This window comes from Taudactylus pleione, unplaced genomic scaffold (assembly GCF_031769625.1).
Source record: "Taudactylus pleione unplaced genomic scaffold, aTauple2 ptg001056l, whole genome shotgun sequence".
Classification (NCBI taxonomy): domain Eukaryota; kingdom Metazoa; phylum Chordata; class Amphibia; order Anura; family Myobatrachidae; genus Taudactylus; species Taudactylus pleione.
The window spans coordinates 2,399,342-2,422,646 of NW_028285457.1; the positions used below are offsets into that span (position 1 = coordinate 2,399,342).

The window sequence follows — 23,305 nt, forward strand, 5'->3', positions numbered from 1 at the left end:
TCTCCTACAGATGGATTACAGAGGCAGCTCTCTACTCTCCTACAGCTAGATTACAGAGGCAGCTCTCTACTCTCCTACAGCTGGATTACAGAGGCAGCTCTCTACTCTCCTACAGCTGGATTACAGAGGCAGCGCTCTACTCTCCTACAGCTGGATTACAGAGGCAGCTCTCTACTCTCCTACAGATGGATTACAGAGGCCACTCTCCTACAGCTGGATTACAGAGGCCACTCTCCTACAGCTGGATTACAGAGGCCACTCTCCTACAGCTGGATTACAGAGGCCACTCTCCTACAGTTCGATTACAGAGGCTACACTCCTACAGCTGGATTACAGAGGCCACTCTCCTACAGCTGGATTACAGAGGCCACTCTTCTACAGATGGATTACAGAGGCCACTTTTCTACAGCTGGATTACAGAGGCTACTCTCTTACAGCTGGATTACAGAGGCCACTCTCCTACCGCTGGATTACAGAGGCCACTCTCCTACCGCTGGATTACAGAGGCCACTCTCCTACGACTGAATAACAGAGGCAACTCTCATATGACTGGATTACAGAGGCTACTCTTACGACTGCATTACAGAGGCCACTCTCCAATGACTGCATTACAGAGGCCACTCTCCTATGACTGCATTACAGAGGCCACTCTTACGACTGCATTACAGAGGCCACTCTCCTACAACTGGATTACAGAGGCCACTCTCCTACGACTGGATTACAGAGGCTACTCTCCTACAGCTGGATTACAGAGGCCACTCTCCTACAGCTGGATTACAGAGGCCACTCTCCTACGACTGGATTACAGAGACCACTCTCCTACAGCTGGATTACAGAGGCAGCTCTCTACTCTCCTAAAGTTGAATTACAGAGGCAGCTCTCCTACAGCTGGATTACAGAGGCCACTCTCCTACAGATGGATTACAGAGGCTACTCTCCTACAGCTTGATTACAGAGGCAGCTCTCCTACGACTGGATTACAGAGGCCACTCTCCTACAGATGGATTACAGAGACCACTCTCCTACAGCTGGATTACAGAGGCAGCTCTCTACTCTCCTAAAGTTGAATTACAGAGGCAGCTCTCCTACAGCTGGATTACAGAGGCCACTCTCCTACAGATGGATTACAGAGGCCACTCTCCTACAGCTTGATTACAGAGGCAGCTCTCCTACAGCTGGATTACAGAGGCCACTCTCCTACAGATGGATTACAGAGGCTACTCTCCTTCAGCTTGATTACAGAGGCCACTCTCCTACCGCTGGATTACAGAGGCCACTCTCCTACGACTGGATAACAGAGGCAACTCTCATATGACTGGATTACAGAGGCTACTCTTACGACTGCATTACAGAGGCCACTCTCCTATCACTGCATTACAGAGGCCACTCTCCTATGACTGCATTACAGAGGCCACTCTTACGACTGCATTACAGAGGCCACTCTCCTACAACTGGATTACAGAGGCCACTCTCCTACGACTGGATTACAGAGGCTACTCTCCTACAGCTGGATTACAGAGGCCACTCTCCTACAGCTGGATTACAGAGGCCACTCTCCTACGACTGGATTACAGAGACCACTCTCCTACAGCTGGATTACAGAGACCACTCTCCTACAGCTGGATTACAGAGGCAGCTCTCTACTCTCCTAAAGTTGAATTACAGAGGCAGCTCTCCTACAGCTGGATTACAGAGGCCACTCTCCTACAGATGGATTACAGAGGCTACTCTCCTACAGCTTGATTACAGAGGCAGCTCTCCTACGACTGGATTACAGAGGCCACTCTCCTACAGATGGATTACAGAGACCACTCTCCTACAGCTGGATTACAGAGGCAGCTCTCTACTCTCCTAAAGTTGAATTACAGAGGCAGCTCTCCTACAGCTGGATTACAGAGGCCACTCTCCTACAGATGGATTACAGAGGCCACTCTCCTACAGCTTGATTACAGAGGCAGCTCTCCTACAGCTGGATTACAGAGGCCACTCTCCTACAGATGGATTACAGAGGCTACTCTCCTACCGCTGGATTACAGAGGCCACTCTCCTACCGCTGGATTACAGAGGCCACTCTCCTACGACTGGATAACAGAGGCAACTCTCATATGACTGGATTACAGAGGCTACTCTTACGACTGCATTACAGAGGCACTCTCCTATCACTGCATTACAGAGGCCACTCTCCTATGACTGCATTACAGAGGCCACTCTTACGACTGCATTACAGAGGCCACTCTCCTTCAACTGGATTACAGAGGCCACTCTCCTACGACTGGATTACAGAGGCTACTCTCCTACAGCTGGATTACAGAGGCCACTCTCCTACAGCTGGATTACAGAGGCCACTCTCCTACGACTGGATTACAGAGACCACTCTCCTACAGCTGGATTACAGAGACCACTCTCCTACAGCTGGATTACAGAGGCAGCTCTCTACTCTCCTAAAGTTGAATTACAGAGGCAGCTCTCCTACAGCTGGATTACAGAGGCCACTCTCCTACAGATGGATTACAGAGGCTACTCTCCTACAGCTTGATTACAGAGGCAGCTCTCCTACGACTGGATTACAGAGGCCACTCTCCTACAGATGGATTACAGAGACCACTCTCCTACAGCTGGATTACAGAGGCAGCTCTCTACTCTCCTAAAGTTGAATTACAGAGGCAGCTCTCCTACAGCTGGATTACAGAGGCCACTCTCCTACAGATGGATTACAGAGGCTACTCTCCTACAGCTTGATTACAGAGGCAGCTCTCCTACAACTGGATTACAGAGGCCACTCTCCTACAGATGGATTACAGAGGCTACTCTCCTACAGCTTGATTACAGAGGCAACTCTCATATGACTGGATTACAGAGGCTACTCTTACGACTGCATTACAGAGGCTACTTTTACGACTGGATTACAGAGGCCATTCTCCTACAGCTGGTTCACAGAGGCCGCTCTCCTATGACTGGATTACAGAGGCTACTCTCTTACGACTGGATTACAGAGGCCACTCTCCTATGACTGCATTACAGAGGCCACTCTCCTATGACTGGATTACAGAGGCTACTCTTACGACTGCATTACAGAGGCCACTCTCCTATCACTGCATTACAGAGGCCACTCTCCTATGACTGCATTACAGAGGCCACTCTTACGACTGCATTACAGAGGCCACTCTCCTACAACTGGATTACAGAGGCCACTCTCCTACGACTGGATTACAGAGGCTACTCTCCTACAGCTGGATTACAGAGGCCACTCTCCTACAGCTGGATTACAGAGGCCACTCTCCTACGACTGGATTACAGAGACCACTCTCCTACAGCTGGATTACAGAGACCACTCTCCTACAGCTGGATTACAGAGGCAGCTCTCTACTCTCCTAAAGTTGAATTACAGAGGCAGCTCTCCTACAGCTGGATTACAGAGGCCACTCTCCTACAGATGGATTACAGAGGCTACTCTCCTACAGCTTGATTACAGAGGCAGCTCTCCTACGACTGGATTACAGAGGCCACTCTCCTACAGATGGATTACAGAGACCACTCTCCTACAGCTGGATTACAGAGGCAGCTCTCTACTCTCCTAAAGTTGAATTACAGAGGCAGCTCTCCTACAGCTGGATTACAGAGGCCACTCTCCTACAGATGGATTACAGAGGCCACTCTCCTACAGCTTGATTACAGAGGCAGCTCTCCTACAGCTGGATTACAGAGGCCACTCTCCTACAGATGGATTACAGAGGCTACTCTCCTACCGCTGGATTACAGAGGCCACTCTCCTACCGCTGGATTACAGAGGCCACTCTCCTACGACTGGATAACAGAGGCAACTCTCATATGACTGGATTACAGAGGCTACTCTTACGACTGCATTACAGAGGCCACTCTCCTATCACTGCATTACAGAGGCCACTCTCCTATGACTGCATTACAGAGGCCACTCTTACGACTGCATTACAGAGGCCACTCTCCTTCAACTGGATTACAGAGGCCACTCTCCTACGACTGGATTACAGAGGCTACTCTCCTACAGCTGGATTACAGAGGCCACTCTCCTACAGCTGGATTACAGAGGCCACTCTCCTACGACTGGATTACAGAGACCACTCTCCTACAGCTGGATTACAGAGGCAGCTCTCTACTCTCCTAAAGTTGAATTACAGAGGCAGCTCTCCTACAGCTGGATTACAGAGGCCACTCTCCTACGACTGGATTACAGAGGCTACTCTCCTACAGCTGGATTACAGAGGCCACTCTCCTACAGCTGGATTACAGAGGCCACTCTCCTACGACTGGATTACAGAGACCACGCTCCTACAGCTGGATTACAGAGGCAGCTCTCTACTCTCCTAAAGTTGAATTACAGAGGCAGCTCTCCTACAGCTGGATTACAGAGGCCACTCTCCTACAGATGGATTACAGAGGCAGCTCTCTACTCTCCTACAGCTAGATTACAGAGGCAGCTCTCTACTCTCCTACAGCTGGATTACAGAGGCAGCTCTCTACTCTCCTACAGCTGGATTACAGAGGCAGCGCTCTACTCTCCTACAGCTGGATTACAGAGGCAGCTCTCTACTCTCCTACAGATGGATTACAGAGGCCACTCTCCTACAGCTGGATTACAGAGGCCACTCTCCTACAGCTGGATTACAGAGGCCACTCTCCTACAGCTGGATTACAGAGGCCACTCTCCTACAGTTCGATTACAGAGGCTACACTCCTACAGCTGGATTACAGAGGCCACTCTCCTACAGCTGGATTACAGAGGCCACTCTTCTACAGATGGATTACAGAGGCCACTTTTCTACAGCTGGATTACAGAGGCTACTCTCTTACAGCTGGATTACAGAGGCCACTCTCCTACCGCTGGATTACAGAGGCCACTCTCCTACCGCTGGATTACAGAGGCCACTCTCCTACGACTGAATAACAGAGGCAACTCTCATATGACTGGATTACAGAGGCTACTCTTACGACTGCATTACAGAGGCCACTCTCCAATGACTGCATTACAGAGGCCACTCTCCTATGACTGCATTACAGAGGCCACTCTTACGACTGCATTACAGAGGCCACTCTCCTACAACTGGATTACAGAGGCCACTCTCCTACGACTGGATTACAGAGGCTACTCTCCTACAGCTGGATTACAGAGGCCACTCTCCTACAGCTGGATTACAGAGGCCACTCTCCTACGACTGGATTACAGAGACCACTCTCCTACAGCTGGATTACAGAGGCAGCTCTCTACTCTCCTAAAGTTGAATTACAGAGGCAGCTCTCCTACAGCTGGATTACAGAGGCCACTCTCCTACAGATGGATTACAGAGGCTACTCTCCTACAGCTTGATTACAGAGGCAGCTCTCCTACGACTGGATTACAGAGGCCACTCTCCTACAGATGGATTACAGAGACCACTCTCCTACAGCTGGATTACAGAGGCAGCTCTCTACTCTCCTAAAGTTGAATTACAGAGGCAGCTCTCCTACAGCTGGATTACAGAGGCCACTCTCCTACAGATGGATTACAGAGGCCACTCTCCTACAGCTTGATTACAGAGGCAGCTCTCCTACAGCTGGATTACAGAGGCCACTCTCCTACAGATGGATTACAGAGGCTACTCTCCTTCAGCTTGATTACAGAGGCCACTCTCCTACCGCTGGATTACAGAGGCCACTCTCCTACGACTGGATAACAGAGGCAACTCTCATATGACTGGATTACAGAGGCTACTCTTACGACTGCATTACAGAGGCCACTCTCCTATCACTGCATTACAGAGGCCACTCTCCTATGACTGCATTACAGAGGCCACTCTTACGACTGCATTACAGAGGCCACTCTCCTACAACTGGATTACAGAGGCCACTCTCCTACGACTGGATTACAGAGGCTACTCTCCTACAGCTGGATTACAGAGGCCACTCTCCTACAGCTGGATTACAGAGGCCACTCTCCTACGACTGGATTACAGAGACCACTCTCCTACAGCTGGATTACAGAGACCACTCTCCTACAGCTGGATTACAGAGGCAGCTCTCTACTCTCCTAAAGTTGAATTACAGAGGCAGCTCTCCTACAGCTGGATTACAGAGGCCACTCTCCTACAGATGGATTACAGAGGCTACTCTCCTACAGCTTGATTACAGAGGCAGCTCTCCTACGACTGGATTACAGAGGCCACTCTCCTACAGATGGATTACAGAGACCACTCTCCTACAGCTGGATTACAGAGGCAGCTCTCTACTCTCCTAAAGTTGAATTACAGAGGCAGCTCTCCTACAGCTGGATTACAGAGGCCACTCTCCTACAGATGGATTACAGAGGCCACTCTCCTACAGCTTGATTACAGAGGCAGCTCTCCTACAGCTGGATTACAGAGGCCACTCTCCTACAGATGGATTACAGAGGCTACTCTCCTACCGCTGGATTACAGAGGCCACTCTCCTACCGCTGGATTACAGAGGCCACTCTCCTACGACTGGATAACAGAGGCAACTCTCATATGACTGGATTACAGAGGCTACTCTTACGACTGCATTACAGAGGCACTCTCCTATCACTGCATTACAGAGGCCACTCTCCTATGACTGCATTACAGAGGCCACTCTTACGACTGCATTACAGAGGCCACTCTCCTTCAACTGGATTACAGAGGCCACTCTCCTACGACTGGATTACAGAGGCTACTCTCCTACAGCTGGATTACAGAGGCCACTCTCCTACAGCTGGATTACAGAGGCCACTCTCCTACGACTGGATTACAGAGACCACTCTCCTACAGCTGGATTACAGAGACCACTCTCCTACAGCTGGATTACAGAGGCAGCTCTCTACTCTCCTAAAGTTGAATTACAGAGGCAGCTCTCCTACAGCTGGATTACAGAGGCCACTCTCCTACAGATGGATTACAGAGGCTACTCTCCTACAGCTTGATTACAGAGGCAGCTCTCCTACGACTGGATTACAGAGGCCACTCTCCTACAGATGGATTACAGAGACCACTCTCCTACAGCTGGATTACAGAGGCAGCTCTCTACTCTCCTAAAGTTGAATTACAGAGGCAGCTCTCCTACAGCTGGATTACAGAGGCCACTCTCCTACAGATGGATTACAGAGGCTACTCTCCTACAGCTTGATTACAGAGGCAGCTCTCCTACAACTGGATTACAGAGGCCACTCTCCTACAGATGGATTACAGAGGCTACTCTCCTACAGCTTGATTACAGAGGCAACTCTCATATGACTGGATTACAGAGGCTACTCTTACGACTGCATTACAGAGGCTACTTTTACGACTGGATTACAGAGGCCATTCTCCTACAGCTGGTTCACAGAGGCCGCTCTCCTATGACTGGATTACAGAGGCTACTCTCTTACGACTGGATTACAGAGGCCACTCTCCTATGACTGCATTACAGAGGCCACTCTCCTATGACTGGATTACAGAGGCTACTCTTACGACTGCATTACAGAGGCCACTCTCCTATCACTGCATTACAGAGGCCACTCTCCTATGACTGCATTACAGAGGCCACTCTTACGACTGCATTACAGAGGCCACTCTCCTACAACTGGATTACAGAGGCCACTCTCCTACGACTGGATTACAGAGGCTACTCTCCTACAGCTGGATTACAGAGGCCACTCTCCTACAGCTGGATTACAGAGGCCACTCTCCTACGACTGGATTACAGAGACCACTCTCCTACAGCTGGATTACAGAGACCACTCTCCTACAGCTGGATTACAGAGGCAGCTCTCTACTCTCCTAAAGTTGAATTACAGAGGCAGCTCTCCTACAGCTGGATTACAGAGGCCACTCTCCTACAGATGGATTACAGAGGCTACTCTCCTACAGCTTGATTACAGAGGCAGCTCTCCTACGACTGGATTACAGAGGCCACTCTCCTACAGATGGATTACAGAGACCACTCTCCTACAGCTGGATTACAGAGGCAGCTCTCTACTCTCCTAAAGTTGAATTACAGAGGCAGCTCTCCTACAGCTGGATTACAGAGGCCACTCTCCTACAGATGGATTACAGAGGCCACTCTCCTACAGCTTGATTACAGAGGCAGCTCTCCTACAGCTGGATTACAGAGGCCACTCTCCTACAGATGGATTACAGAGGCTACTCTCCTACCGCTGGATTACAGAGGCCACTCTCCTACCGCTGGATTACAGAGGCCACTCTCCTACGACTGGATAACAGAGGCAACTCTCATATGACTGGATTACAGAGGCTACTCTTACGACTGCATTACAGAGGCCACTCTCCTATCACTGCATTACAGAGGCCACTCTCCTATGACTGCATTACAGAGGCCACTCTTACGACTGCATTACAGAGGCCACTCTCCTTCAACTGGATTACAGAGGCCACTCTCCTACGACTGGATTACAGAGGCTACTCTCCTACAGCTGGATTACAGAGGCCACTCTCCTACAGCTGGATTACAGAGGCCACTCTCCTACGACTGGATTACAGAGACCACTCTCCTACAGCTGGATTACAGAGACCACTCTCCTACAGCTGGATTACAGAGGCAGCTCTCTACTCTCCTAAAGTTGAATTACAGAGGCAGCTCTCCTACAGCTGGATTACAGAGGCCACTCTCCTACAGATGGATTACAGAGGCTACTCTCCTACAGCTTGATTACAGAGGCAGCTCTCCTACGACTGGATTACAGAGGCCACTCTCCTACAGATGGATTACAGAGACCACTCTCCTACAGCTGGATTACAGAGGCAGCTCTCTACTCTCCTAAAGTTGAATTACAGAGGCAGCTCTCCTACAGCTGGATTACAGAGGCCACTCTCCTACAGATGGATTACAGAGGCTACTCTCCTACAGCTTGATTACAGAGGCAGCTCTCCTACAACTGGATTACAGAGGCCACTCTCCTACAGATGGATTACAGAGGCTACTCTCCTACAGCTTGATTACAGAGGCAACTCTCATATGACTGGATTACAGAGGCTACTCTTACGACTGCATTACAGAGGCTACTTTTACGACTGGATTACAGAGGCCATTCTCCTACAGCTGGTTCACAGAGGCCGCTCTCCTATGACTGGATTACAGAGGCTACTCTCTTACGACTGGATTACAGAGGCCACTCTCCTATGACTGCATTACAGAGGCCACTCTCCTATGACTGGATTACAGAGGCTACTCTTACGACTGGATTACAGAGGCCATTCTCCTACGACTGCATTACAGAGGCCACTCTCCTATGACTGCATTACAGAGGCCACGCTCCTATGACTGGATTACAGAGGCCACTCTCCTATGACTGGATTACAGAGGCTACTCTCTTACGACTGGATTACAGAGGCCACTCTCCTACGACTGCATTACAGAGGCCACTCTCCTATGACTGCATTACAGAGGCCACGCTCCTATGACTGGATTACAGAGGCCACTCTCCTATGACTGGATTACAGAGGCTACTCTCCTACGACTGGATAACAGAGGCCACTCTACTATGACTGGATAACAGAGGCCACTCTTCTACGACTGGATAACAGAGGCTACTCTCCTACAACTGGATTACAGAGGCTACTCTCCTACAACTGGATTACAGAGGCTACTCTCTTACAACTGGATTACAGAGGCTACTCTCTTACGACTGGAGTGCAGCTGAAACTTTATTTGAGAGTTGTTGTGTCTGGTGGACAATTAGCACCAGTAGGGGTGTTTAGTAATGATGGGTTACTGATGCCAAGATAAACCCCAAGGCCTATCTGTTTAACAAATACCCGGGGTGATTAAATACTCTGCACTGCTGTATACCCGGGGTGATTAAATACTCTGCACTGCTGTAGTAACTGCAGCCTTACAGAGCTCTGTGAGTTACAGCCCTATTTCATCCATCAGCTTTTCATTTATTCATAAAGGTAGAACATACGACCACACAAACCTTTACCATCAGGGGCAAATCTGTCTGTCTAGCATGTGATAGGTGCAAAATATCATCCTATTGTTTTTGTGGGGCTGGGGTCAGTTCGGTGGAGAGATAACATGGATCTGCAAGTCCTGATTTATACAACAGAACCACTTTTATTCATTTCTGACTTTCTACTATAACACTGATCAGCTTTCTTTATGGCTTACATTAGGTATGAGGGGACATCAGCACAGTGTATTATTTGTGTGTTTGGATGTTTTTATGACATTGTGTCTGGTAAAATTATAGTCCTACAGGGAGGAAAATCTGCGGGGGACTCACAATACAGGGAACATCTTCCTAAATGTGTGCCCTCTATAAATCCAGGTACAAATGTGTGCCCACTATAAATCCACGTACAAATGTGTGCCCACTATAAATCCACGTACAAATGTGTGCCCGCTATAAATCCACGTACAAATGTGTGCCCTCTATAAATCCACGTACACATTTGTGTCCTCTATAAATCCACGTACACATTTGTGTCCTCTATAAATCCACGTACACATTTGTGCCCTCTATAAATCCACGTACAAATGTGTGCCCTCTATAAATCCACGTACAAATGTGTGCCCTCTATAAATCCACGTACAAATGTGTGCCCTCTATAAATCCACGTACAAATGTGTGCCCTCTATAAAACCAGGTACAAAAGTGTGCCCACTATAAATCCACGTACACATGTGTGCCCTCTATAAATCCACGTACAAACGTGTGCCCTCTATAAACTCTCTGCTCCTCCCATCAGGAACTGCGATCGCGCAGATGTTGCCATGTAGAGCCACAGATCTGTGAGCTGCCATACTGTACATGTGCATGAAAATCTAGTTACAGATGGCTAAATGCTGGGATGTAAACACTTCGCGTTGTCATAATGTTATTTTTATAGTTAGGAAAAAGATACAAATTTGATTTATTTCACCCGATTCACTTTCTTCCTGAATATCTGCCACTTGTAAGGGAAATACATTGTCTCTAATGCATATGTGGCCGGGACCTTACCCTACATCATGGCCATTTATACACACAGGAACCTGCAATACGCCCCTTTCTTAGAGTCCCCTCGCTGGGAATGCTGCCATGGGAACATACATACATACAGTACAGCACATGACACGTAACAGGGGAACATACATACAGTACAGCACATGACACGTAACAGGGGAACATACATACAGTACAGCACATGACACGTAACGGGAACATACATACAGTACAGCACATGACACGTAACGGGAACATACATACAGTACAGCACATGACACGTAACAGGGGAACATACATACAGTACAGCACATGACACGTAACAGGGGAACATACATACAGTACAGCGCATGACACGTAACAGGGGAACATACATACAGTACAGCGCATGACACGTAACAGGGGAACATACACACAGTACAGCGCATGACACGTGACAGGGGAACATACACACAGTACAGCGCATGACACGTGACAGGGGAACATACACACAGTACAGCGCATGACACGTGACAGGGGAACATACACACAGTACAGCGCATGACACGTGACAGGGGAACATACACACAGTACAGCGCATGACACGTGACAGGGGAACATACACACAGTACAGCGCATGACACGTGACAGGGGAACATACATACAGTACAGCGCATGACATGTGACAGGGGAACATACATACTGTACAGCGCATGACACGTGACAGGGGAACATACATACTGTACAGCGCATGACACGTGACAGGGGAACATACATACTGTACAGCGCATGACACGTGACAGGGGAACATACATACAGTACAGCGCATGACACGTAACGGGAATATATATACAGTACAGCGCATGACATGTAACAGGGGAATATATATACAGTACAGCACATGACATGTAACAGGGAACATACATACAGTACTAAGCACAGACATGTCAGACAATCCCCGGTCATTCTGACTGTATGGTTAAACATAAATACGCAGCAGTGACTGCGTTAAAATGTGCGTCTGCATCTGATTCAGTTCCTCTATCACAAACTCACCGTAAGAAGGCGGCCGGTCACTGTGTGTCGATAGGTTATAATATTTCCACATACAATCAATTTGCAGAAAGCGACTGATTAGACCATCCTGAAAAATATATATCATTGTTTTATACGTAATAGTAAATGCAAACCACTGTCCGCCAGCATCAGAACCGTGATCACGCCTCGTGCACTATTACAACCAGCAAATCCTGAGCACCAGGCTGCCACAGTGTATTACATCTACCGCTGTTACCCCGGTGTCATTCCCTGTGTCATTCCCTGTGTCATTTCCTGTTGTTGTTCTACCTGATGTATAATAAATCTGAGGACTGGTTACGCTCTACTACGTGTGGACTAACCGCCACCAGCACCGACCAGTGCGTCATACATCTAATCATCATCACTCACACACTGGCCAGTTATAGTGTACTCTGGTGTATCAACTCATCTGGGGAACTACTGCTCCCAGCAAATTCTGCATGTGCATCATTGTGACAGTTTACACTGTCACCTGCTGTCACCGCCGTCTCTGCTAATAAAATGTATATTTCCCTGTCTATGCTGATGAGCGGACCCCTATATTCCTCAGAAACACCCTCCCTAACCTTCCCCTTACAGACATGACACATGAAGCATAGAGTGAAGCATTATTGTCTGTCCCGTACCTTCCCTGTATATCTATATGCACAACCTCTCCCTCTGGGTACAATAGGTCTCTATGTGTGTGATGAATGTAATATAAGTGACTGTGTATTAGAGATGTACTCACAGGATCCTGCTCGCAGAGAAAAGCTGCATTGAACTCAGCGACCTCAAACCCAGTCTCTGCGGCCTGGATGTTATAGAGAAGAGCTCCCGGCCTGTAAGAGAATAACAGGATCAGGCGGACAGGTGGCGCTTCAGTATGTTACAGGTCCATGATACGTCAATGAGGTTCTGTCTGGCAAAAGTATGGGACCGCTATGCATGGGGAAGAGGAGCTGGGACCGCTAGGCATGGGGAAGAGGAGCTGGGACCGCTAGGCATGGGGAAGAGGAGCTGAGACCGCTAGGCATGGGGAAGAGGAGCTGGGACCGCTAGGCATGGGGAAGAGGAGCTGGGACCGCTAGGCATGGGGAAGAGGAGCTGGGACCGCTAGGCATGGGGAAGAGGAGCTGGGACCGCTAGGCATGGGGAAGCAGAACTGGGACCGCTAGGCAGGGGGAAGAGGAGCTGGGACCGCTAGGCAGGGGGAAGAGGAGCTGGGACCGCTAGGCATGGGGAAGTGGAGCTGGGACCGCTAGGCAGGGGGAAGAGGAGCTGGGACCGCTAGGCATGGGGAAGCAGAACTGGGACCGCTAGGCAGGGGGAAGAGGAGCTGGGACCGCTAGGCATGAGGAAGAGGAGCTGGGACCGCTAGGCATGGGGAAGAGGAGCTGGGACCGCTAGGCAGGGGGAAGAGGAGCTGGGACCGCTAGGCATGGGGAAGAGGAGCTTGGATCGCTAGGCAGGGGGAAGAGGAGCTGGGACCGCTAGGCAGGAGAAGAGGAGCTGGGACCGCTAGGCATGGGGAAGAGGATCTTGGACCGCTAGGCAGGGGGAAGAGAAGCTGGGACCGCTAGGCAGGGGGAAGCAGGGCTGGGACCGCTAGGCATGGGGAAGAGGAGCTGGGACCGCTAGGCATGGGGAAGAGGAGCTGGGACCGCTAGGCATGGGGAAGCGGAGCTGGGACCGCTAGGCAGGAGGAAGAGGAGCTGGGACCGCTAGGCAGGAGGAAGAGGAGCTGGGACCGCTAGGCAGGAGGAAGAAGAGCTGGGACCGCTAGGCAGGGGGAAGAGGAGCTGGGACCGCTAGGCAGGGGGAAGAGGAGCTTGGACCGCTAGGCATGGGGAAGAGGAGCTGGGACCGCTAGGCATGGGCAAAAGGAGCTGGGACCGCTAGGCATGGGGAAGCAGAGCTGGGACCGCTAGGCAGGGGGAAGAGGAGCTGGGACCGCTAGGCATGGGGAAGAGGAGCTGGGACCGCTAGGCATGGGGAAGCAGGGCTGGGACCGCTAGGCATGGGGAAGCAGAGCTGGGACCGCTAGGCAGGGGGAAGAGGAGCTGGGACTGCTAGGCAGGGGGAAGCAGAGCTGGGACCGTTAGGCAGGGGTAAGAAGGGCTGGGACTGCTAGGCAGGGGGAAGCAGAGCTGGGACTGTTAGGCAGGGGGAAGCAGAGCTGGGGCTGCTAGGCAGAGGGAAGGAGCTAGGACTTCTAGGCAGGGGGAAGCAGAGCTGGGGCTGCTAGGTGGGGGGGAAGTAGGGCTGCGACCGCTAGGCAGGGGGAAGCATAGCTGGGACCGCTAGGCAGGGGGAAGCAGAGCTGGGACTGTTAGGCAGGGGGAAGCAGAGCTGGGGCTGCTAGGTGGGGGGGAAGTAGGGCTGGGGCCGCTAGGCAGGGGGAAGCATAGCTGGGACCGATAGGCACGGGGAAGCAGAGCTGGGACTGTTAGGCAGGGAGAAGCAGAGCTGGGACTGCTAGGTGGGGGGAAGCAGAGCTGGGACTGCTAAGCAGGTGAAAGGGGAGCTGGGACTGCTAGGCAGGAGGAAGCAGGGCTGGGACCGCTAGGCATGGGGAAGAGGAGCTGGGACCGCTAGGCATGGGGAAGAGGTGCTGGGACCGCTGGGCATGGGGAAGAGGAGCTGGGACTGCTATGCATAGGGACGCCCACTGCTGCCTTCTCATATCCATCCAATGACGCGCAACAGCATAAACATCGGTACCATCGACACAGATCTGGCAGCCTCACAGCTTCGTCTCACGCACTGCGGCTCTCCTGACACGCAGAGAGTTTTCATGCTGCGAAGAAGATCGCAGTTGCTAATTTATGCATGCCTATGAAACGGCGTGCAAATGGTCCCGACACAGCTATGTTTGCCTAGCCATCCCCAGTTACCTCCCCTAAACACCGACTACCTGTCACTCACTTTGCAAGTAAATCCTCTGTGCAAGCGTAATCGCAGATATATCGCAGAGGCGGCTTACACGCATGCAGAAAAGCTATATACACATATAACAGGCTATACTTTACATCTGCTGAGAATGAACTACAGTAAATACTCCTCACCCACCCACTCTGCTGCCAAACAAGGTGCCTGCATCCGCAGGGCCCATAGAAGATTCTGTAAACATGTACAGAGTGCAAGCTCTGATGGAGCATTCCACCAATCACATGTTCTGCTAAAGCACTTTGCATCCCAATTCCAAGAGGAGAGAGGTGCGTTGGTCTAGAGAGGGGCATTAATCTAGAGAGATGCATTGGTCTAGAGAGATGCATTGGTCTAGAGAGATGCATTGGTCTGGAGAGGTGCATTGGTCTAGAGAGATGCATTGGTCTAGAGAGATGCATTGGTCTAGAGAGATGCATTGGTCTAGAGAGGTGCTTTGGTCTAGAGAGATGCATTGGTCTAGAGAGGTGCTTTGGTCTAGAGAGATGCTTTGGTCTAGAGAGGTGCATTGCTGGGATTTACCAGGATTGCTCTAGGTAACTATCCAGAGCTTTCCGTAACATGGCTCCGAGGTACCCGTTCTGCTCCGCTGCCCATTTAGTCCATCTAAAAGAAAATGAGAAATATTAATGGTGATTTTCAGAGGTGCCTGATAACATTGTGGGGTAATGAGTCTGCTGCATATGGTGCCACATATTAATGGGTTCCCTCGTGCTGCCGCAGTGGTTAGCATTGCTGCCTCATAGCCAGCCATGAGTTCAATTCCTAACCAAGGCGCTATCATTGCAGAGTTTGTGTGTTCTCCCCGTGCCTGCATAGGTTTCCAATGGGTGCTCAGATTTCCTCCCACACTCCAAAAACATACCCTAGTGTGTATGTGTGTCCTGCGATAGGGAATATAGATTATAAGCTCCACTGGTTCAGGCACTGAGGACAGGATAACAGACATAATGGTTGCTACTTACACCACAGCATCATACGGCAGCCGGTTCACAACCTCCGGAAGTCCTCGTATCCAGTAAGCGGCCAGGTTCACGGCTGCGTCGATATGGCCACGAAGAGCTGACCGTTGGTAACAATGATAGGCTGCAGACTGAGCAAAGTCACCAAGTTATTGCCGCACTCATACCGGGCATTTACACTCAACTTTACAAAACTTTGGACCAGGAGAAATAGCGAATACGATTTTACGTTCAGTGCTGTGTGCGAAGGTTCGGGCAGCCCACAAAAATGTGTCTATTTCAAGGGAAACACTACATAGTGGTGACCGTGCGTCACTGGAGAAGAGTGACATGTGGGAGACAGTAGTCTCCTGCTAAGCTCGTATGAGAGACCTGGTTAATAATTGCTATAAAGCTGGTCCAGCATCCTGCACCGCTCCCCGCAAACAGCATACGCTCACTGGCTGCTGAGCTGTGTGATACCCCACTCCACCTAAGCTCCACTCCATCACCAGTGTGCATGTAAGAGTGAGTACAGATGTACCTACTATACTTCAATAAACCAACACCACTGGCTAAGTATAACTGGGCTGTTCATAGTGCGAGTCACCCGCTGGTGTGTGCCTACATAGCTCTGTGCAATATATACACCTACACACATCATTTCCAACAGAATCCTACTCCGTACCCCCGATGGCTGCACTTGCTCAACAGAAGAGATCTGATCAGGAGACCTGTCCTGGAAGGTTTGTATTACTGCCTACCGACGATCACAAATGTCTCTACGCAGGCGACAAAGTGTGGTATGTACTGGAATTTCCTTGATACATCCCGCCCTTTGTACCCTATGTACATGCACCTTAAATACCAAGCGGAGGACAAGTAGATGTACCACATCACCAGTTACTTGGGGTCCCTACTGCTCATGCGTGGGGTCCCTACTGCTCATGCGTGGGGTCCCTACTGCTCATGCGTGGGGTCCCTACTGCTCATGTGTGGGGTCCCTACCGCTCATGTGTGGGGTCCCTACCGCTCATGTGTGGGGTTCCTACCGCTCATGTGTGGGGTCCCTACTGCTCATGTGTGGGGTTCCTACCGCTCATGTGTGGGGTCCCTACTGCTCATGTGTGAGGTCCTTACTGCTCATGTGTGGGGTCCCTACTGCTCATGTGTGGGGTCCCTACTGTTCATGTGTGAGGTACCTACTGTTCATGTGTGGGGTCCCTACTGCTCATGTGTGGGGTCCCTACTGCTCATGTGTGGGGTCCCTACTGCCTAGTGTTAGGTTTCCAGGTGCAGATTTTTAAAAATGTAACATAAGTAAAAAAACATTTGAATGTAGTTGTAGCAAGGAAAATGCTTGTGTGTATATTGGTGATAGCGTTAGAGGTCAGCGGGCAGTATAAGCACTGCCGTCATTGATAAATATGCCGTATCTAGCTTCTACATGCGTTACATGGCTATGACAAGCTATGGCAATATAAAGCCTGCCATGGCTGCTGCTGCTGGTGTTTGCACCCTGCGGGGGTGACTGATAAATAGGGAGAATCCCAAAACTGCTTTTGACACATTTAGGGACGCTGATAGCGGAGTGTAATACTGCGCACATTCCATGCTTACAGGACCTCCAGGCATACTGGCTACTTTTGAAAATGACTTTGAGGGAGATTGCAGATGGCTGTAGAATGTGCGGCACCATTGTAGGGGCGTGGTCTGCTCCACCCAAAGGGCGTGTCTAACTCCACCTATGGGCGTATATATTCCTATAAGCTGACACCCTACCTCCCCACTGACATTAATACATCTCTGCCCTGCCACATTCACATTAATAGATCCTCACACACACACACCACATTAATAGATTCACACACACAGTCACACACACACAGTCTCACACACACACACCACATTAATAGATTCACACACAAAGTCACACACACATCACATTAATAGACTCACACACACAGTCACACACACACACAGTCTCACATACACACACACAGTCTCACACACACGCGCATCACATGAATAGATTCACACACACTCACGCATCACATGAATAGATTCACACACTCAGAAACACACATACAGTCACACACACACACAGGCATCACATGAATAGATTCACACACAGTCACACACACACATACAGTCACACACACACACACACGCATCACATGAATAGATTCACACACACACACACAGTCTCACACACACACAGTCTCACACACACACAGGCATCACATGAATAGATTCACACACAGTCACACACACACATACAGTCACACACACACACACACACAGGCATCACATGAATAGATTCACACACACAGTCTCACACACACACAGGCATCACATGAATAGATTCACACACAGTCACACACACACATACAGTCACACACACACACACACAGGCATCACATGAATAGATTCACACACACACACACACAGTCACACACACACAGTCTCACACACACACAGGCATCACATGAATAGATTCACACACACACAGTCTCACACACACACAGGCATCACATGAATAGATTCACACACAGTCACACACACACATACAGTCACACACACACACACACACAGGCATCACATGAATAGATTCACACACACAGTCTCACACACACACAGGCATCACATGAATAGATTCACACACAGTCACACACACACATACAGTCACACACACACACACACACACACACACACACACACAGGCATCACATGAATAGATTCACACACACACACACACACACACAGTCTCACACACACACAGGCATCACATGAATAGATTCACACACACACAGGCATCACATGAATAGATTCACACACACACAGTCTCACACACACACAGGCATCACATGAATAGATTCACACACAGTCACACACACACACATACAGTCACACACACACACACACAGGCATCACATGAATAGATTCACACACACACACACAGTCTCACACACACACAGTCTCACACACACACACACAGGCATCACATGAATAGATTCACACACACACACACACACACACACACACACACACACAGTCACACACACACAGTCTCACACACACACAGGCATCACATGAATAGATTCACACACACACACACAGTCTCACACACACACAGTCTCACACACACACACACAGGCATCACATGAATAGATTCACACACACACACACACACAGTCTCACACACACACAGGCATCACATGAATAGATTCACACACACACACACACACAGTCTCACACACACACACACACCACATGAATAGATTCTCACACACAGGGCTCTATTTATTAACATTATTTTGACTAAAATAAAGTGATACAGGCTGTTTTGTGTTGTCACACCCTTTTCACATTGTTAGTATCACCTATAGTTATTACAGGGCAATTGGAGTAGAATTCATAAAATTCTACTCCAACTCGTAATTATCATTTATTTTTAGTAATCAGATCGCATTTCCCATAATTGTAATGGGAACTGTGGGCCTGATTCAGAGCCGGACGCTATTTGCGCTCGCTCGTTTAGAAAAAGGGTCCGGCTATTTAAATTGAGCGCTCGCTCTTTGCGGTCTGTTGACGCCTCTATGTCTGAGCGAACGAACGAAATATGCACTCACTATTTTGTAAAGAAGCCCCCTGGCCGCTCGCATCCTACGTCATCTCCGCTATTTATTTGATTAATTGAGTACATCGAAAGGCGTCTGAACTGCTCGCAGTGCTTGTGGTTGGATTTTCCTACCGCAATCATGCGAGCAGTTCAGGCTAAGAGACAACCAAGTGACGTGGTCGGTGACGCTGCTTTGTTAATTATGCACACCCTTAAAACGCCCGTTTTGACCTTTTGGCATGCCTGCGTTCAGATCTCCACTCCCCGTTTTCAAGCACGTACCCCCATTACCACCCACAAACGCCTCTTTCTGTCACTCAAATTAGCAGGCATTCGCTATTTTGCGAGTACACAATTTCCGACCGCAATGACTGGTTCGCGCATGCGTATTACAACCCACATGCATGCGCAGTTGTGCGAACATCGCTCGGAGCGAACGAGCGGCCGCTTACAAGCGGCTCTGAATCAGGCCCTGTGATCCGACCAAAGTTACTAAAAATAAAATGTGAAAAAATATTGGGGAAACCTGTGATAATAACGTCACCTGGAGGTGGCGTTATCCAGGGTCTACCCCGGTTACCGGACTCCTGCTCCGCTATAACGGGCAGAGCCGGGAGTCGGTCCCAGTAATCAGCTGTGTTGTCTAAACAGATCACACACTGATCACTGCTACACACACCACACGCTGATCACTGCTACACACACCACACGCTGATCACTGCTACACACACCACACGCTGATACACTGCTACACACACCACACGCTGATCACTTCTACACAGACCACACGCTGATCACTTCTACACAGACCACACGCTGATCACTGCTACACACACCACACGCTGATCACTACTACACAGACCAAACGCTGATCACTGCTACACACACCAAACGCTGATCACTGCTACACAGACCACACGCTGATATCTGCTACACACACCACACGCTGATCACTGCTACACACACCACACGCTGATCACTGCTACACACACCACACGCTGATCACTGCTACACAGACCACACGCTGATACACTGCTACACACACCACACCCTGATCACTACTACACACACCGCACGCTGATCACTGCTACACACACCACACGCTGATCACTGCTACACAGACTACACGCTGATCACTACTACACAGACCACATGCTGATACACTGCTACACACACCACACTGATCTCTGCTACACAGACCACACGCTGATCACTACTACACAGACCAAACGCTGATCACTACTACACAGACCAAACGCTGATCACTGCTACACAGACCACACGCTGATATCTGCTACACACACCACACGCTGATCACTGCTACACAGACCACACGCTGATCACTTCTAAACAGACCACACGCTGATCACTGCTACACACACCACAAGCTGATACACTGCTACACACACCACACGCTGATCACTGCTACACACACCACACACTGATCTCTGCTACACACACCACACGCTGATCACTACTACACAGACCAAACGCTGATCACTGCTACACAGACCAAACGCTGATCACTGCTACACAGACCACACGCTGATATCTGCTACACACACCACACGCTGATCACTGCTACACACACCACACGCTGATCACTGCTACACACACCACACGCTGATCACTGCTACACACACCACACGCTGATCACTGCTACACACACCACATGCTGATACACTGCTACACACACCACACTGATCTCTGCTACACACACCACACGCTGATCACTACTACACAGACCAAACGCTGATCACTACTACACAGACCAAACGCTGATCACTGCTACACAGACCACACGCTGATATCTGCTACACACACCACACGCTGATCACTGCTACACACACCACACGCTGATCACTGCTAAACAGACCACACGCTGATCTCTGCTACACACACCACACTCTGATCACTGCTACACACACCACACGCTGATCACTGCTACACACACCACACGCTGATACACTGCTACACACACCACACTGATCTCTGCTACACACACCACACGCTGATCACTACTACACAGACCAAACGCTGATCACTGCTACACAGACCAAACGCTGATCACTGCTACACAGACCAAACGCTGATCACTGCTACACAGACCACACGCTGATATCTGCAACACACACCACACGCTGATCACTGCTACACACACCACACGCTGATCACTGCTAAACAGACCACACGCTGATCACTGCTACACAGACCACACGCTGATCACTGCTACACACACCACACGCTGATCACTGCTACACACACCACACGCTGATCACTGCTACACACACCACACGCTGATCACTGCTACACAGACCACATGCTGTTCACTGCTACACAGACCACACGCTGATACACTGCTACACACACCACACGCTGATCACTGCTACACAGACCACACGCTGTTCACTGCTACACAGACCACACGCTGATCTCTGCTACACACGCCACACGCTGATCACTGCTACACACGCCACACGCTGATCACTGCTACACAGACCACACGCTGATCACTGCTAAACAGACCACACGCTGATCACTGCTAAACAGACCACAGGCTGATCACTGCTACACACACCACAGGCTGATCACTGCTACACACGCCACACGCTGATCACTGCTACACACGCCACACGCTGATCACTGCTACACAGGCCACACGCTGATCACTGCTACACACACCACACTCTGATCACTGCTACACACACCACACGCTGATCACTGCTACACAGACCACACGCTGTTCACTGCTACACAGACCACACGCTGATCACTGCTACACACACCACACGCTGATCACTGCTACACACACCACACGCTGATCACTGCTACACACACCACACGCTGTTCACTGCTACACAGACCACACGCTGATCAATGCTACACACACCACACGCTGATCACTGCTACACACACCACACGCTGATCACTGCTACACACACCACACGCTAATACACTGCTACACACACCACACTGATCTCTGCTACACACACCACACGCTGATCACTACTACACAGACCAAACGCTGATCACTGCTACACGGACCAAACGCTGATCACTGCTACACAGACCAAACGCTGATCACTGCTACACAGACCACACGCTGATATCTGCTACACAGACCACACTCTGATCACTACTACACACACCGCATGCTGATCACTGCTACACAGACCACACGCTGATCACTGCTACACACACCACACGCTGATCACTGCTACACACACCACATGCTGATACACTGCTACACACACCACACTGATCTCTGCTACACACACCACACGCTGATCACTACTACACAGACCAAACGCTGATCACTACTACACAGACCAAACGCTGATCACTGCTACACAGACCACACACTGATCACTGCTACACACACCACACGCTGATCACTGCTAAACAGACCACACGCTGATCACTGCTAAACAGACCACACGCTGATCACTGCTACACACGCCACACGCTGATCACTGCTACACAGGCCACACGCTGATCACTGCTACACACGCCACACGCTGATACACTGCTACACACGCCACACGCTGATCACTGCTACACAGACCACACGCTGATCACTGCTACACACACCACACGCTGATCACTGCTACACACACCACACGCTGTTCACTGCTACACAGACCACACGCTGATCTCTGCTACACACACCACACGCTGATCACTGCTACACACACCACACGCTGATCACTGCTACACACACCACACGCTGATCACTGCTACACACACCACACGCTGATCACTGCTACACAGACCACATGCTGTTCACTGCTACACAGACCACACGCTGATACACTGCTACACACA

General features: G+C 50.0%; 1 protein-coding gene across 1 annotated transcript in view; it reads right to left on the bottom strand.

Moving 5' to 3' along the window:
- Positions 1-23,305, bottom strand: part of LOC148453950 (protein sel-1 homolog 3-like) — a 304,083-nt gene that overhangs the window by 185,931 nt on the left and 94,847 nt on the right. The window contains exons 16-19 of the mRNA XM_088461460.1: positions 15,883-16,010; positions 15,440-15,523; positions 12,720-12,810; positions 11,966-12,053 (exon numbers count right to left, since the gene is read on the bottom strand). Of these exons, the coding sequence (XP_088317586.1) occupies positions 11,966-12,053; positions 12,720-12,810; positions 15,440-15,523; positions 15,883-16,010 (391 nt within the window). The remainder of the gene's footprint in view (positions 1-11,965; positions 12,054-12,719; positions 12,811-15,439; positions 15,524-15,882; positions 16,011-23,305) is intronic.